The 18,446-nt window shown below is 52.8% G+C and overlaps 2 protein-coding genes and 1 non-coding gene across 3 annotated transcripts; 2 read left to right on the top strand and 1 right to left on the bottom strand.

Annotated features, from left to right (window-relative positions):
- Positions 1 to 1,148: 1,148 nt before the first annotated feature.
- On the top strand, positions 1,149 to 10,705 carry J4E90_010435 (uncharacterized protein; the record flags this gene model as incomplete). Its single annotated transcript, XM_051439947.1, has 7 exons — positions 1,149 to 1,179; positions 1,450 to 2,932; positions 2,984 to 3,324; positions 3,371 to 7,892; positions 7,940 to 8,330; positions 8,378 to 9,011; positions 9,186 to 10,705. 7 exons carry the CDS (start codon positions 1,149 to 1,151, stop codon positions 10,703 to 10,705), a joined length of 8,922 nt encoding a protein of 2,973 aa, XP_051286169.1.
- A 3,205-nt stretch (positions 10,706 to 13,910) lies between these two features.
- J4E90_010434 lies at positions 13,911 to 13,992 on the top strand. Its single transcript has one exon. It is a non-coding gene; the product is annotated as a tRNA-Arg (tRNA).
- Positions 13,993 to 16,490: 2,498 nt separating this feature from the next.
- On the bottom strand, positions 16,491 to 17,804 carry J4E90_010433 (uncharacterized protein; the record flags this gene model as incomplete). Its single annotated transcript, XM_051439946.1, has 1 exon — positions 16,491 to 17,804. The coding sequence occupies one exon, from the start codon at positions 17,802 to 17,804 to the stop codon at positions 16,491 to 16,493; it is 1,314 nt and encodes a 437-aa protein (XP_051286168.1).
- Positions 17,805 to 18,446: the final 642 nt, after the last annotated feature.

The following is an 18,446-nucleotide window of genomic DNA, read 5'->3' as shown; positions in this document are numbered from 1 at the left end:
GACGTAGTGGATGGTAATGAGGTCGTGTCGGTCGAGGGACTTGGCGCGGGTGAGTAAAGCCTTGTAGTTGTCGAGATTGACGTATCCGGGCTTGATCATGTGCGTGCATATCGCGGCTAGGTTCTCGTGCTGTCGTGTGAGACTCTGGCGCTGGTAATCCATGATCTCGACAAAGCCAGGGAGGGGCACTTGTCCAACGACCTGGGTGCTCTGGACGCGCTCAGCGACGGACTGCAGCCACTTCTCGACCGCCTCCATGCTGGTCAAGCACTTGGTCCAGAAGCCGTATGCGTTCGAAAGATTGGTTGTGCCATGTACTCCGACTATCATCTGGGCAGCCTCCTGCAGAACAGGCAGGCCCTCCACTTCCGAGTCGCCATTGTCCAGCGCAGTCTTCATCAGAATGCGCACGCAGAGCAGAACATATTCGCGGCGTCGGTGGAAGCGGATCACGGCGGTCTGGAGCTGGGGTCGGTCGAGCTCTTGGGCCTCGCTCTCGGCGCCCAAGAAGAGGGCAGCGGCGTCGAGCTCGTCGAGATTGAGGGCGTCGGCGAGTTCGAGGGCTTTCTGCTTGAAGTCGTCGTTGACCTCATACTCGTTGTCGTCGATCTTGATCTTGCCTGGCGCTGTTAGCACCTTCCTTGTCTACACCTCTGTTTATGTAATACCAGAGCTTAGCGCCTGCCTGCTCGCATCGTTCTTCGGCTTCTTGTCCAATAGCGTCTTCAGCTCTTCCAGATGCGCCTCTAGATTCAGCAGCAGTCGCTCCAGGACTGGCAGCTGCAGGTCGATGTGCGCGCACAAGTCGCGGTGTAGGCCCTGGAGGGCGGCGAGGCTGTCTTCTTCAGCCATGGGAGATTCGTGAGGTCGTCGTGCGCATTATGCGCCGGGGGAGTGGCGGCGGGTGGGCGGTCGTGTTCCGTGTTTGGGTGTTGTTTTCTCAACAATGGAGCGAGAGCTTGCTTGCTTGACTTTCGCAGAACGCGAAGGGCGCACGGACGTAAACCCTGCGACGCGCTTTCCCGTCACGACTCACCTCCGCCATAACTCCGCAACCATAGGACCTACACCTACTCCATGTAAAAGCGTTCCGCCTCCGTATTCGTCGCGTAGTTGCCGCGACATGTTACGCGTATAAGTATTTGGCCATGGGGGCGACCAATATCCAGGATGCAAAGCGTAAGTCCTTGGAGGAACCATACGATGAAGGCGGGAGGTAGTCGCGACCTGTTGCGTTCACATCTGCTAACTCAGAATCTACTGAGCACCTCCCGACTGCAGCGCACTCGCAAGCCAACCTGGGAAAAAATCGAACACCCTGGAGCCTACATCGACGTTAGGTCACCTACTTTGCATGTTCTCATGTTGATGTAGGCTCCAGAGTGTTCGGCTTTTTGTCACAGTTTATACAAACGAACTTCGCATAGGCCTTATACTAACGCTTGATAGTCCTGATCGAGTCCTCACGGGTAGTCGACCGAACGAGCGGTCTCAAAGACCTCATTCACATCCTCAAGCACAATCGCGGGAAGCCTAGTCTGGAGGCTCTTGGGAACAAATCATATCTGGCGCTATGCGAGACGCTTTTCCAGTGCCTACACGATGGGCGCACCGCCTTCTTCCACGGTAAGACCAAGGCGACGAAGGCTGGTTCTACTGCGGCCCTCCTTCCCCTCTCGGCATCGGCCCTGCGTCACGTCATTGCCTCGGGCGTGCGGACCATCAAGAGCTCTACGGTCGAGATGATAATAGACACGATAATTGAGGTGCTTCCCGCGACGACTGGTCTCGTTGAGCCGCTTCTGGAAGCCCTCCCAAAAACGCTGCGATCCCTCTTAGAGTACCAGCCCCACGTTGAGCGCCTGTCAAAGGAGTGCTGGGATGCTGCCGTCGATTTCTGCATCGAAACTCTGGCCGGCTTCTTCCAAGAGTCGCCCGCCGAAGGTGAGCCACAGAACAGCTGGAGCACTAATGTTTCAAGCCGCGCCCGCACTCCCCTTGAAGCCGACTTCACGTCCTCTAGAGCCTCTCCACGCTTGCCAGTGACCAAGACCAAGTCAACCCCTCCAGAGCACGTTCGCGCAACAGAAGACTTTGTCCATTGCCTGCATCATCTCGTCAAGGCTTCCAATGCGCCATTGCTAGACAAGGCTGACGCCGTTCTGGCTGTCTTACTAAAGTTCTTGCAACAGAGGACTACCCGTGGAAGTACGGGCGTGGCTGCCCTGGCCGCTGTCAACGCGGTCCTCGCACGCATCACGTTGCAATCTGTCAAGTTGACCAAGCGTACGGTGCAAACATTGCTCCCGCTCCTCAAGCTTATGTGGTCCGAGGCTATCCTACGAGATGAGATTATGATCAGTCTGATATACACTGAGGCACACATTGCGAGCCTTCTCACTGACCCAGATGACGAAACCACCAGCTCTGACCTGGAAGGCCTCGTTGAGACCATGTATGGCGACTACCGACGCAGGCAAGAAACTACCGCGCACCAATATCTTGAAGAGGATCATCTCTGTTTTCGACACTTGGGGCCTGCTCGCAATGAGACTCATCCCCTGAACACATGCGCATTCTCCATGGAGACTGAACATCAGCGATATGAAGGATTGTGGTCTACAGTATCCACCATTGCGCGGTTTTCATTTATGCTTGATGAGCGAAGGATGTCCATCGCCCACGACCGTAGCGACAGCGAAGAGAGCTTTAGCAAACGCGTTCGCATTACTCAATTATTCCCTGAATACCTTCGTCATGTGTCTGAGCCCAGATCGAATGCCAAGCGAGCAGCTCTACAGGTCGTTTCGTTCATGATTCAGGAAGGACCATTTGACGAAGAAGAACTTCAATCGCTGTTGGAGAAGCTCACTTCGTGCATCTCAGATGAGAACCCAGTACATTCAGTGTGGGCAATGATAGGTTTGGCAGGGTAGGCATATCATGACATTATACACAGCGGACGTAGCTGACGTTTGCGCAGAGCCGCGCTTCAACAAACAGCATCCCACTCAACCCTTCTTCCCTATTGGATCTCTGCATGGCAAAGCGCGTCTCGCGCAGTCACTTCCGTATCCATATCCCGCGCGGCATGTCATCTCATGGACGTTCTCCTACGACTGAACATCGTTCCCTTCTCAGCAGTGTCTGAGACTGTCCAGTCTCTGCTATTGTCGATAGAACTAAGCGGGCCGGCTTTACTCACGGAGAGCAGCTCATCGCTACTCACCACCATTCTTCAGGAGCGAATCAAAGAAAACCCGACACATTTCAGTTCGACAGCTGAGCGGACCCTTAACTGGCTCCTCACCAAATGGACTCCCAGTAAGCGCTATCAAGCTTTACCTGAAGCTGAATTGACATCGTACAGGTCTATGGTCTGAACGGACATACTCGGCGCTGAATGCTCACCACTGCAACGCTCGTGATGTACTGCGCGTACTCTACACGTGCCTGGACGCACCCTACAGCCCGCCGGAGCCGGCCTCTTATCTTGTACTTGGACCTATTGGGCAAGCCCGAACGCAAATGGCGCGTTACAAAGACCTCGCACATTATCTCCTGCTTCTCCGACCTGTAAAGGATTTTGTAGCCAAGATCGAACAAGGACCGCGTCTCTCCTCCGATGAGCCCACAGGCGAACTCTCCTCCACGCAACTTGGAAGCAGGATCCTTGATTTCTGCGTATCCGAGCTCGAACGAGCCCAGCACCGTTGGAAGGATATGGCTTCGTCAAACATACAAGGCATCACCTCAGATATGATGCGCATCGTCACAAATCTGTGCATCGTCGCGCCAGCTGTTGCAGCTCTGAGCGACCCTGACGATCGCCGTGTGCGTACTCTCCGATCGTCCGCAGCTGCCCTGATCGAGTCTTTTGCCACTACACTGGCTAAGCCTCAGATGGAACAATACAAAGTCGATGCAGTCCTCGAGACCTGTGCAAAAGGTCTTCCTGACATCAGCTCTTCAAAGCGAGTGAGCTCTGGCGTATACGAATTGATAGGTATGGACCAGCTGGCTCAGCATTTACCCCGGGCTCTCCAGCAACGCAAAGAGGTCAAACAATCGTTCTACGCGGATGAGGATGACTTCATGGATGTGGACGACGAGCCTGACTCACAGATGACTGCTGGAGCCACAGTTTCTGACAACGACGTACCTCGACATGATGTGCAAGCAGAAACCGACCTATCTTCTCTGCGTGCATGTTGTCTAGCACACTTGCAGTTTATTTCGTCTCTGGCCAAACGCACTGAGTTGGAAACTGGAGCAGTACCCCCGGATTTTGTCGATTACCTCGTCTCTCTCTCGGAGAACGACCTTATTCGTTCGCGTCAATTCCTCCGTTCTGTATGGAACAGCAACCTGAATATATCCAAGAACGACTGCCTCAATCTCCTTGAACGATTCAGCGAAGCTCTTATCGATCCTCGTGCTCGTGAATACAACACCTCCGAAGTCGCCAACGGCATGCTTGTCGAAGTTCTGATTGGAACCACGCTCGTTTGGCTACCTGATGCGGCCGATCGCGAGGCTCAGGATCTCTACGACAACGTAGAGGCCCTGTATGTCTACTACGTCAAAGAGATGGAGAAATCGAAAGGAGGGGTGAGGCGTTCAGCAAACTTGCAGACAACGATAGCAGTCTTCCTACATGGTCTACTGAAGCATCATCCGGATTTTGCGCAAAATCGCAAGGTTTCATCAGTACGGACTAGCCTTTTCGAGCTGCTGTCAACAGGTGAAATGACCGTCAAATATCACATCGCTGAGCACTTGCCAAGGATGTTCGAAGATTTCGTTCTCTCCGAACACGACAAAATTTTGCAAGATGTCGATGGCAGCTTGCCTGGAGATGACGAGGGTCTTGAGGGTATAGCGGTTCGGTTGCTCGTCCTGTCACGACTGGCATCCAAGTGGCATACGCTGCTGCGTCACAGCGTATATCGAATCTTCGCCACGGCAGGAACTATCGCAGGCGCTAGCTACCACGCCGAACGATGCATCTTGAACGTGGCGCAGTCAAGAGGTCTCGGTGATTCACAAAGCCTATTCCGGCTTTTTGCACCACAAGTCATCTTCACCTGGCTCGACCGAGGCCAAAAGGTCGGCCGTATCCCTTTCACGATCTTCGGTTACGCATCGCTTTCCGACCTTCTTCGTGACATTGAAGCCGAAGTGGTGGGCCAGGCCATAATGTTCGGGCGTAAAGATGAGGTGGAGTTTCTTGCTGATCATCTAGACATGTCAGCACAAGAGATGCTGTCGAGAAATATCGGTAAAGCTGCCGCATATACAATTGCCTGGGACACTTGCAGGGGCTCTGCCCGTAACAAAGCCGATTCCAGCTTCGGCAATTTGCTGAAGGACATGGTTGGTGGCGACAAATACTACGGCCTGGTGCAGAAGCATTTCCCTCAGGTGTTGGGCCATATGTTCCAAACCATCGATCATGAAGAACGTTTACCCAAGTCGCTGGAGAAGAAACCAGCCTTCAATCCCGCCGCTGCAGTTCTAGCCGAGATTGCCGAAATTGGCCAATCTGCACAAGGCCTCAACATAGGTATTGAGCCGTCGTTCTCCGCCTTCTACCTGCCTGATCAGCTGGAACGCTTGTGTAGGCGGACGGGCGATAGACCGGCTGGCTTCTGGTCACCGAGCACATATACATATGTGATGCGCTCCCTGCTCGACCGTATCCACCCTGCTCTCGGCTCGCTGTATGCCCGCTCAATGATCAGGAAGATCCGAGTTATAGTTGCGCTAGCTGGACCCGTGGCACATGAGGGTTACCCACTGCAAATGACGCTGCAGTCTCTACGCCCTTTCCTCACCGATATGCAATGTGCTGAAGACACAGTTGGTATTATGCAATATCTTTTTGAACACGGCGCTCAGTATCTCCGTCAACAGCTCAGTTTCGTTACAGGTATCGGCCTCTCGATTCTCATCTCTCTTCGGGTATTCCTGGGCTCCTCTCAGGATAGCACCACCCAACAGTCCCAGCATCTAGCGACTATGAATGCAGCCAACAGATTTCATACTTGGCTTACTGAGTACCTCAAGGCCCACGCGCAGGCTATTACTGGTGTAGAACGCTCTTCCGCCGTCAAAGCATTCAAGCTCATCACCGCGACCGCTGCTCAAGTCAACGCCGAAGGCAACTCATTGCGAGGTAGTGAAGAGAGCAAGCTTCTTCTTGAGATACTGGACGACGCGAAGTCAGGACGCAAGTTATTGAACAAAACGTCACGCGATGTCGCATTGGACTTGCTTTGCCAGAACTTTGAACCAGCTCCAAACGCCCGAGATGACGTTCTCGGCTTGGATCACGATGCTGCAGAGTATGCACCCCTTGTCTGGGAGTCGTGTCGCAGAAGCAAGGTCGGCGACGGTTATTTGTTATGGACCGCACGGGTCCTAGGACGAGCATATAGCGCCTATGGAGAAGTGAAGCAGAGCTCTGCGCAGGCTCGGCCATGGGCATCGTCAGTGCAGACTTCCAAATCGGTTCCTGGGAAGTCATCACGAGAAGCTATTGTTAATGAGGTTATCGATCTCTTTTACAGCGACGAACGAAATGAGGTCAGCCTTGCGGAGGATGCTGTACGACGCCTGATTTCTCGCTTGGTGCCCGATTCGCAGTACATGAGCGAGATGCACCGAGTTATTCCGGAGGCCATCGGCAAAGCCCTTTTGTACAAGCCCCCGGAGCCAGATACTACCTCGCATCCTGTGACAGATGGTCTTCGCGAAGCCGTCTCATCTACACCGGTCAAGCCGGTCTCTGACTGGATTAGAGACCTGACAATGGCACTATGCAGAGTTGCAATCGACGACCCTATCCTGGGGGCTCTTCCAGACTTGCTCCGCGGTATCAACCACATGGCGGAGAAGCTTCTACCCTACATACTTCATCTCGTGCTACTTGACGAATATGAAGCGGAGCGCAATGTTCATGACATTGTATCGAAGGCGATAGCCACTTGGTTCCGCGATTGCAGCCCAGATACCATACCGCACGTCCGCATCCTTATCCAATCCATCCTTTACCTCCGAAGCCAACCAGTCCCTAAGGAGGTTACCAGAGTGGAGCGAGATAAATGGTTAGACGTCGACTATCTAGAGGCTTCACAAGCCGCGAACGACTGTGGCATGTTCAGGAGTGCGCTTTTGTTTGCGGAGACATCTTCTGGTCAGCCAATCATCAAGAGCAGCACAAGGAGATCTTCTGTTAGGGTCGACCCTCCAAAAGTGCCGCTACAGCTCCAGCTTTCTATCTACAAGAACCTCGACGAGCCTGATTCGTTCTATGGTGTCGATCGGGGTTCCAGCTTGTTGTCAGTGCTAGACCGTCTCGACTACGAAGGTGACGGGGTAAAGAGTCTGCTCTTTCGTGGCGCTCGTCTAGACAGTCAAATGCGCCGGCGCAATGAGTTTGAGGCGGTAGACTCCCGTGGAACGCTCAAATCTCTCATCATGTTGAACATGAACAGCCTTACGCACTCGTTACTCTCCAACGACCAGTTCCGCGATGCTGGAGACGACGTCGTTGAGAGTACGCTGCATACTGCGCGCAAACTGGGCCAATGGGATATCAAAGCGCCGGAATTAAATCATACAGAGGCAAGCACTTTGTTCAAAGCCTTCCAAGGGCTGCATTTTGCGAAGAGCGCTACAGAGGCTCAGGAGAACTTCGACCGCCAACTACAAGTGACGATGAACTTCCTCTGCGGAAAAGACACCTCATCGATATCAACGAAGACTCGCCTGCGCACGCTAGGGGCGCTCACAGAGGCAGACGAAGTAATTACAGCTGAACGTTCGGAGCATTTGCTAGATATTCGGGATCGCATGAAGGCTCGAGAGAAGTGGATGCAGGCTGGCGAGTAAGTATCGCTCAACATTTCCAAGACCGTATACTTACCATCACTAGATTCAATGACGTGCGCCAGCTACTATCATGTCGTGAGACGCTTTTCAACGTGGTCGGTACAAATGCCGCTCTCGTTGACTCGCTACACGCCCGGACTGCGACCGTGCGAGGTATGGAGGTCGAGGCTCTAGTTTCATCGTCCAGTCTCTGCAGGAAGCATGGAGCACTGCAAGAGTCGCTCGCAAGTGTGACCTACCTCTCCGACATCGTACCGGAGTGCAAGGCTATAGGTCTGGACATTGAAGCTACAGCTCAACATGAGGTAGCGAATGTGCTGTGGGAACAGGGTGAAACCGAGATCTCGATAAGGATGCGTCAGCATCTAATCGACAACGCCGATTTCGACTCGCAGAACGTTGATCTCAGTTTGCCAGTGTTGCTTGCTCGACTGGTAAGATTACTGAATGGCTGCATACATCTCTCGACTAACAACACTAGGGACACCATCTTGCTGAAGCTCGCCTCGCCAAGCCAGATGCAATCATGAAAGAGTACCTAGAACCTGCCATCCGTGAGCTCAAAGGCCAAAAAGAGGGCTTGGGCCCAGGCCAAGTCTTCCACGAGTTCGCCCTATTCTGCGACAAGCAACTTCAGAGTCCTGAAGCGGCGGAAGACATGAATCGTATCAAAACTGTGATGGATCGAAAGTTGCAAGAGTACCATGACTTCGCGAAGCTCTCGAAGACCGATAAGAGTAAAGGAATGCGCGAGACGTACCACCGAAACGCTCGTCGCGCGAAGACTTGGTACGACCTTGATAATGCGGAATATGAGAGGATGCGCAAGGGCCGCGAGCAATTCCTTCGCCAGTGTCTCGAAAACTATCTCTTGTCGCTTCTCGCCAGCGACGAGTACAATCACGACGCGCTTCGTGTGTTCTCCTTGTGGCTAGAATACTCCGATACGCCTCTGGCAAATCAAGCTGTCAAGGCATATCTGAAGGATGTACCGAGCGGGAAGTTCGCCTTGCTGATGAACCAGCTATCGTCGCGATTACAAGCCGAAGAGAACGACTTTCAGCATCTGCTGATGGAGCTGGTATTCCGCATTTGCGTTGACCACCCATTCCATGGTAAGTCAAATCCCTGTACCGCCCCATCCAAGGTAAAACCCCAACACCCTGGAGACTACATCAAAATAAAACATGCGAAGTGGAGGGCCCAACATCAATGTCGGCTCCGGGGTGTTGAGGTTCTCCCTTGTGGTACGGTTTAATAAGAGATGTGTTGCTGACTTCGTACACCAGGTATGCATCAGATCTTCGCGATTCAGATGAAGGTCGCCGCCACCTCTAGGGAAGATGTCGTTCGAGCCAAGGATGAATCTGCGAAGTCCCGCCAGAAAGCCGCGGGCGGCCTTGCGACGGCGCTCAGTACTGACAAGAGGGGTCGATCGTACTGGAGCTCGATCTTCCAGTCGAACGAGGTCTATCATCATCTTGCCATGTTCAAGGGCGAGAAGGAGAGTACTCAGCAAGGCCGTGAGTTACCCCTTGATAGGTACAAGGAGTCACGAGATTTGGTGAACAGGGTGCCGAAACTTAACGTACCCCCGGCTACTCTTCAGATTGAAGTTCGGCCGAACATGAACTACAGTGATTTGCCGAAGATCGCAGGCTTCAAGTCGACCATGACGATCGCGAACGGACTCAGTGCGCCAAAAGTCATCACTGCTAAGGGCACCGATGGCAAACCGTACAAGCAACTGTTCAAATCCGGAAACGACGACCTACGCCAGGACGCAATCATGGAGCAAGTGTTCGATCAAGTATCGCGACTACTGAAGAACCACACCGCAACGCGTATTCGCAATCTCGGCATCCGCACATACAAAGTTCTACCACTCTCAACACGTTCTGGTCTCATGGAGTTCGTGCAGAACACCATTCCTCTACATCTCTGGGTCATGCCGGCTCACGAGAAATACTACCCAAGCGACTACAAGCCCGAGAAATGTCGCAAAGAGATCGGCGCATGCCAGCAGGACTCTCTCACCACGCGCGTCAAAGTGTGGCAGAAGATTGCGGACAACTTCCACCCCGTGATGCGCTACTTCCTGCTTGAGCGCTTCGAAGACCCAGACGAGTGGTTTGAACGTCGCCTCGCATACACGCGCTCAACAGCCGCCATCTCCATCCTTGGACACGTCCTCGGTCTTGGCGATCGTCATTGTCACAACATCCTCCTCGACGAGAAGTCTGGTGAGGTAGTACATATCGATCTCGGTGTGAGTTTCGAAGCTGGTCGCGTCTTGCCAGTACCAGAAGTCGTGCCATTCCGACTAACGCGCGATTTGGTGGACGGCATGGGATACACGAAGACGGAGGGTGTCTTCCGCCGTTGCTGCGAGTTTACCATGGACACGTTGCGCGAGGAGCGGGAGTCTATCATGACGCTACTTAATGTCCTGCGATACGATCCCCTCGTCAACTGGAGCGTCACACCCACAAAGGCGAAGCGCATGCAGGAAGCCAACCAAGAAACGGGTGCAAACGGCACTGCGCGCTCAACGACTGTCGCACCGGGAGGTACACCCGCGCCATCGGGTCAATCCGCGGCTGAAGAGGCAGCAGCGGTTGCGCAGGAAGACAACAAGAAGAGGGAGAAAGAGGAGCAAGCTGGTGAGGCGGGGCGCGCGCTGAGTGTGGTAGAGAAGAAATTGAGCAAAACGCTTAGTACCAAGGCCACGGTGAATGAGCTCATACAGCAAGCTACAGATGAGCGCAACCTGGCGGTGCTGTACATGGGATGGGCTAGTTACGCATAGGCGAAGCGACTACATGGACTTTCCGTACAAGTTTAGTAACTATTTTAAGGTCATGTAGTCGACATGCATGAATTTTTAAAACGGTTCCACATCATAAAAGAGAGAACCTAATCAGGTTTGCAGACTACATTGATACGAACACAGACAATGTAGGTGACCTGATGTTGATGTAGGCTCCATGGTGTTCAGCTTTTCCCTCCATCCATGAAGACACCGAAACCGCATCCACTCTGAATCACTTCGTCGCGCATAAATCTCAATCCTGCATCCGTCTATAGAATCACTGATTCAATGCTTTCCCTGCATGCAGAACACCCTGAAATGCGTTGATGCCGCGGAGCCAATTTTCTTGCTCTTTGCATCGTGCGGTTCACACGGAAAATTATCCGGAATCCGCATCCTTATGCCAACTACAACAGCTCAACGCAAGTGTAAATGAACAATCGTAGTGTCATGTAGTTTAGAAGATGACTTTCTCGATTGCTGTTAACTTATCAATGTATGCCGCATACTGCAAACAAGTGATCGAGAGGAAAGGCTGCAACGAGGCTGCACCTCCCAAACAGGCACATTTTGAGAGGGCGTGGATTACGGAGGCATACCCCGATTGCCCCGGCTGCGTCGACTGGCCCGCGGATGGCGTCTTGCCTGCGTCTGATCGATGAGCATTCGCTAGATGCAGCCTGGGAAGATTATAGAATTTTGCGATGCTTGTGTTGTCAAGCAGATATTGCGCTCGTCTAGTGAATCTCGAATCCGTAGAAGCACCCAATGGTTTCTCGCGCAAAGAGTTTCGCGACTGTTCCCACATTCCGGCCTACACAACTGCGGAACATCATACAGCCCGCCCAGCGACGCTTCCCAAACAAGCTGTTTGAAGGAAGGGTATCGATCGCAGCCAAGCCATGCTCACAGCGACACTTCGCTGTCGCAGGGATGAAGATCTCAGCCCCCTGCAAACAGACCCAGTTGTAGACGTAATGACTCCCAACTGGGTAACTTTGCTTTAGCTGTTGATCGCGGTTGGAGGCCATATCGACGTTCAAAATTCATTGGAGAGATGCTGATTGGCTATATCTGCTGCTAGATCGCGGTAGGTTAGTGATCTGTGAGTAGTGTCCGGCTAAAACGAGTCGGGAAAAGTCTGGTTATCGTGCGTCACCTGCATGCACGATGCAGTGGACAGCTCAGCTGGGCACGTGGTTCCGTCTCGTTCAAGTAAGTTTTGAGAAGGTGTCGATGGCGCCAAACTGTTCACGATAGTTCCGTGAGGTTCTGATCGTCCATGGTTACACAAGGATTGCAAGTTGCTCACGATCCAAGATGGCACCGACAGTCAAATTGTGCTATGAGTCTATTGCCCACAAAGAATATCGCTTTTGCGAACAGAAGCACGTAGCGTTTCCGTCAAGGCAAGATTTGAAGATGCGTGTGTAGATTGTGGCACACAGCTTGTTCACATTGCGCAGTTGGACGCCGCCTTGAATATTGAGCGGCTCAATTGGTGGAACACATGGCAAATTCCAGTTCAGGCAGCTTTGCAGGAGGACTGTGGATTACAGCGTAGTACGCCAGCGTCAGGTCGTCATTGCTTGTTACAGGAACTTTGGGTTTGCTGTTGATTGCCGCTGGCCTCGGAAACTCGCATTATGCTTACATGTGGTTGGGTTGTAGGCGATTACACCTAATACTCCTCATGCTGTTCAGTTCAAAAAGCGTGGTGAGGGACAATACAGCTCGAAATTTTCTCATTGTTCGGGTCTACATTCTTGATGAAGCTGCATTTGAATCGTCCCCAGAACAGTTTCGGGGGTGGCCGATTGCAACTGAGAACGAATACAGTGATCCATGGACGTTTCAGGGTGGCAGCTGCCCTCCGAACAAAAGCACCAATCGCTAGAGTCAATAACGAGGGCTCTCCACCCATCCTTCCACTTCAGGCAGGTTTGAAACAACTGTAGATTGCGTCCAAGCTTGCGTTCGCGAAAGATTGCTTTCAGATTCCAGTCGACTTGATTGGCCCACCACAAGCCTCAAGTCCGAGACAGGCAGGTTTGATATTTACCGTCGAACGCTGCAGCAGCTTCAGCGATTTTTCGCTTTCACGGGATAACCTATCTGATTGGCCTGTCACAAGCGTGACGTCCGAGAGAGGCAACTTTGCGTATACCATCGAATATAGCATCGAAGGCACAGCGATTTCTCGCTTTCGATGACAGCGTTCGATGGCACACTTCCTAGCGTCGTGTCCCAAAGAGGCAACTTCCAACCGACTGTTGAACGCCAGAGCGATTCCTCGCTTTGAGAAGATGAGCGGCCTGATTGGCCCCATGATATCATGTCCGAGACGGGCAAGTTTGAAAGAGCCGTCGAAGGCACAGCGATACTTTGCTTCCACAGAGAGCACTGACCGACCGGCTAGATGGGCCCATGAATCCTAGCGTCAGTCCGAGACGAGCAGGTTTACGTTTACCGTCGAACACTTCAGCGATTCTTTGCTTTGAAAGAATTGCTTATCTGATTGGCTGGTTCACTGTAGACGCCAGGTCCAAGAGAGGCAAGTTTACAACTGCTGTCGAAGCCACAGCGACTCTGTGCTTTCGCTGTGTCTTAGCGTCAGTCAATACTCCTCTTCTAGGCAGGTTTGGAAACAGGTGTCGATTGCGGCCAGGAGCCATCGCGAAACGTCGCTGTGACTGCTTTTGCGCCTGGCACGGGCAGATCGAGCTCCAACGACACTATACCGGTAGCGAGGTATCGCGAACAATGCATTTAATTTGTAGATATGTAACTTGATTCCCCGTCGTCCCATGTAGTGGTCAATTGTCGGCATCGTAAGACTTTTATGATGGGATCGAGTACGGTTAGCCAACCCAAGTGTCGCTTATGAATGCAGCCAAACAGCGCGGACAGAATAACGATTGCCCGGAGTAGTAACTTTGAGATCATTCCGTTGATTACGGTCCTGCAAGCGTACGGCGTAGGTCCTGCGCCCGAAGTTTGCTGTGCCCCTCACCCGCAGATTTTGCCGCCCCACAGCACGAATATTTTTTTTGGCACGCTTCCAGCCGACAACCTTCCGGTGCCATCCATTGCAAGAGGCTACAAGCAGGCTTTCGCGTATGCTCTACTCAACATGTGGCTGAAACGGATGCGGATATATATTTAATAATCCCAAATCTCTCCATCAACAACCAGTACAACTGGCCTAATGGCCCAATGGCAAGGCGCTTGACTACGATTACTTCGGCATCAAGAGATTCCAGGTTCGACCCCTGGTTAGGTCATAGAATACGACTTAATAGCTTTCTTTTTGCTTGCTGGCACGAGTTGGAGATATGTGGCATCATTTTGATCATGATTTCCTCCATGCCGGATTTTTTGCACTCGTGAAACACCTCGCGCTTCTACATAAAAGTTATAGCGCTACAGTAGAAGTGTCGGTAGGCGTCTGTGTTAGTTCTGTTCAGCTGTACTCACAAGAAACCTTAGACAGGTTTGTCATGTAAGCCCAAAACTTTCGTGCTGGGAACCTTCAGAATATACATTTCACGTAGACAGAGATGAAGATGGTCTTCCGTACAACGATGAAGACCGCCGCACTACATCCAGCTTTCGGCATATCTCGTCGGTTGCCAGACTGAAGATGTTACATTTTTACCCATTCTTGCAACAGAGTCTGGTTTCATCGAATAGGCAGCCGAACAGTTGTTCAGGACGTATCGAAGCGAACCCCTACATCCGAGCTCGCACTGACAGACGATAACTCAGGAGCAGCAAGTGGCATGACGAGTACTATGCTTAGGTATCGTCAGGGCAGGCAAATGGCGCGAAGTTGAAACAGATACACCCAAGTAAGAAGACATGTATACTGCTACATGCGCCAATCTGCACTCGAATTTATACGACATGACCTCTTGTTCAACCCAATTGAGAACCATCTTTTTGCAGCACAACGCCGTTTTACGAGTTGTGTTTACGTACATACCGTACCCAGACATATACACTACTTTCGATCTTAATGTATGTTTATGCAGATACAACCAATACCTCCTGGATACCGCATGACTGGGGTGCGTTTCGCGCAGACGACTTTGTCGGTACTAATTGCAGACCTAAGATTAGCCCATACAGAATCGACCAGTATCCTGCACAATGAGAAATGACCAGATCAATTCGCTCTACCAGCCCACGAGCAGTTCGCTCCATTACCTCATACCCAGGTATGCCCATCCACCCACGATAGCAGACGCATCTTCCATCTCCAATCACACATGCACTTCAGTCCTTGCGATACCAAATTCCGTGCCAAGTGTCCAGCTCGAACATACGCATCGCTCCCGCCATGTCGTCCACCTAAAAGCAAGAATACTAAAATCGCACACTCCGCATACCCCACACGCATCACCTCACCTGCACTAGTCGGAAGTCTGTTATTTGATATTTTGAATTGTTTAGATATGTACTTGTGCTGTTGATATATATATATGCCTCGAAGCGAATGCTGTAAACATGCCGAACTAACGTGACAGTGAAGTCATGCAATCTAAATCGCGAACACGCGATACGATACGATACGATGCCACGCGATGCGGATATAACGATATGCTACGCGACGCTCAAAACGCACACACATTGATTGAGTGACTCGAAAAGAAAAGAGAGAAATCCTTGCGGTCAGCGCTTGACCGTCGTATGCTCCCATCGCGCAAACGCCGGTACCCATGCCCCATGCTTCTCAAAAACGCGGAAAGAAAAAGATCTGACGTGAGAAAAAAAGAAAATGGATAATCTGGCAAATGCCGCGAGGCTCCGCTAATATGCGCACGATAATATAGAGAAGAAAACGAACGGAAAAAAAAAATCAGCTCATAGCCGCCTCGGAAATGTCTCGTAGGCCTTCGGGCAAGCCATTTGCTCGATACAAACATGTAACACGAATGTGCCGGGTCGTGTACCCCCCGCTCTCGCGAGTCGAACCTGGCGGACGGGCGTCTATCGGCGAGACCCGGCATTGCGGATGCCGGGTGGGGACGGGACTTGCGAAAGTGGCATCGTGAGAAAAGTCCCCAGCTTTTGCGCAAGCGAGTTATCGTGACGGGGACAGGTCATTCACCGGACGGAAGGTGGAGTATGGGCGACCGTTGCGCAGCGGAAAGAGGCGACGCCTGCGTGTTTGCGACGTGTGACGTCTTGCTCCGCAACCGTGTGTCGTGTGAGTGTGGAAAAGCAGGTCACGGGTCCCGATGAACCACCGAGACGTGCGTATCGCCGAGCGACCTCGCGCGGCCAACCTTCCCATGACTGACTTGACTCCTTGGTCGAGAAACTTGGTTTGACGATGTCTCGCGACAGAAATATCCACGACACGTGCGACCCCATGTCGCGAGTATCCGCAGCCAGATCCAACGGTGCGGGCTGTGACGTTGTCCTATACCAAGACCAGGAATTCTGCTCGATTGGCGGCTCCACTAGAATCCGCGAGCGAGCGCGCGCTATGCCAAGGCAGGTGATGCGATCCTCGGAGACTCTGAATCCGGGATCGTCGAGCTTGACAGGGCTGCATGGCGCGTCTGCCAATGACCAAGGATCGAATTCCTGCCTGCACAGTTGCGATGCGCTACGTGGGTGGAGCTCGACACGACATGCTTGCATGCGACATTCTCGGTTCGTGTCGTGGTCGTGGTGAACGTGTCGAGGGTACCGTACCGAGTGCTGCGTGCATGCCCAACCCAGCGTGTTGACGCAACGAGACGGCCTGATGAAATTGCTAGCCGTAGCGCATTCACGCAGCGGTAACGGGAGTCCATCTAAGCGGCACACCGCTTGCGCCGTGAAGGGAAGGTGCTTTGCTAGACCCAGGCTTTCTTGGCGGCAACCAAATACGTGCCTTGCCGACGGCCTTTGTGTCGAGCTTGCCCACGCGGCGCATGTTCATTTCGAGCACAACGACACGTAGAAAGTCGCTATTCTCGCGTGGCTCGCGCTGCCGGACGGTAGGTGCGTCGGTTGACAGGACGCGACCTGCTTCGGAAAAGGGATCCGTGGAGCGACTCCGGCGCGACTTTTGCGATCGCCCTCGGCGTTCGTATGTCTGCATTTGGATCATCGGCGCGTGGGGTTCGGCGTCGGCATCGAGGGTAAGAGAGTCGTGTAAATGCATTGACAACTCAGTCGGTGAGATTGGTGAGGGCTGTGGGTTGAGGTATCGTCGCAATTCGGGTGATGGCAGGCCTTCGACGTGTTTCGGTCGCATCTCGCTTGTGTAGTTGGGTGCCAGCAACGACCGAGTAAGGAAGTCATCCGGCGGAACGCTGGGAGCTGTGAAGTTGGAGAAGGACTTGGCGGCTGACTTGAGTGCTTGGAGTGATGCAGTCAGGTTTGACTTGAATGACCTAAATCGTTCGTTTGAAGGTACTGGAGTGACAGTCTCGTTGATGTCTGTCGCAATAATGTCCTCGCATTCGTCCGGGCCAAATTGAAGCAGTGGATGGTCCAAGACGCAGTCCTCCTTTGGTGGTGAAGAGACAATCTTCTCCCTGCGCTCTGGCAGTGACTTTCTGCCCAGGGAATCTGGTGTACTTAGATTGTCCCAATGCGACGCGAACGACGGGTCTTCGTAGTCTAGGGAAGGCGGTAGGGTGGATATTGAGTCGCTCGAGATGGACCTAGACGTCAGGAAAGAGCCCTTCTCTTGCTCCATGCTCAGAACGCTGCTGTACTCATCGTCCGACTCGTCCACGCGACCAAGAAGCAGGTCCATGGGCGAGCCGACAAGTGAGGGCGGAGTGTCAGAATCGTCCTGCTTCCACTCCTGTATCAACTCGTCCATGGATATCCTCCGTTCGGTAGTAGTGCGTGGGCGCCGGCGGGTGGGCATCTTGGGGATAGCGGTAACGGCCAGCAAGGCTGCAACAGCCGGTGGTAGTGCTTTCGCATCGTGGCTCTGTGAATTGCGAGACGGTCTGCCTCCATTGTGTCCCCTCATTCTCACAGTCTGTGTTGAAGTTGCCGACTTGATGGGGGTTCGAGGAGGAATAACGACGGGCTGAGACATGGTTGTAGCCTCGGTATGTGAGAGGGACCCGTTCTTATTCATAGATTGCGTGTTGGTTCCCACAGTGACTGGCATGACACTTCTCGGAGAGGGACTGGATCGCGTTCGCGTGCCCATCTTTTCAGGCCTGGAGCGGGAGGTGCGTGAGGATGGCGGAGACGAGTGCTGGAGGTAGGGAAAGGACCTTGGCGAGTACATCATTATCGTCGGCTTGGGCCCTGAAGGCGTTTTCCCCGTGACTAACAGCTGGGACGATCCAGGTACGGCTGGTGCTGGCTAGGCTGGATGTGACGTGCGGCCGTCGGATTTCTTTACGTTATTGCTGGTTGGCGATTGGACGGGTCTGCAAGGGCAGGTCGCGGGCGACATGAGACTACAGGGTTTACGTGTGCCGAAGATCGCCGACGCACTGCTCTGCTTTCGCACACGAGGGTAGGCAGAGTCAAAAAAGGCGAGGATGCTATGAAGAAGTAAATACTATGGTGGTGGACTCGAGGCGGTTCTTCGGTGGTGATAAGGGAGAATGACGACGTTGGGGTCTCAGGGTTATCGGGCGGCGATAAGTAATAAGGGCAGCGTGGGAGGTGTCCATGTCGGCAGCCTCCCTATCAAGACAAGACACCAAAAGCACACACCCAGCCCAGCTCGCATCCAGGCACGTTTCTTGGACCAGATACTGGCGGC

Source organism: Alternaria incomplexa (assembly GCF_024043165.1).
Source record: "Alternaria incomplexa strain BMP 0042 chromosome Unknown scaffold_22, whole genome shotgun sequence".
Taxonomy (NCBI): Eukaryota; Fungi; Ascomycota; class Dothideomycetes; order Pleosporales; family Pleosporaceae; genus Alternaria; species Alternaria incomplexa.
Note: the sequence above shows the minus strand (reverse complement) of the source record. Positions and strands in the feature narration are given on the sequence as shown.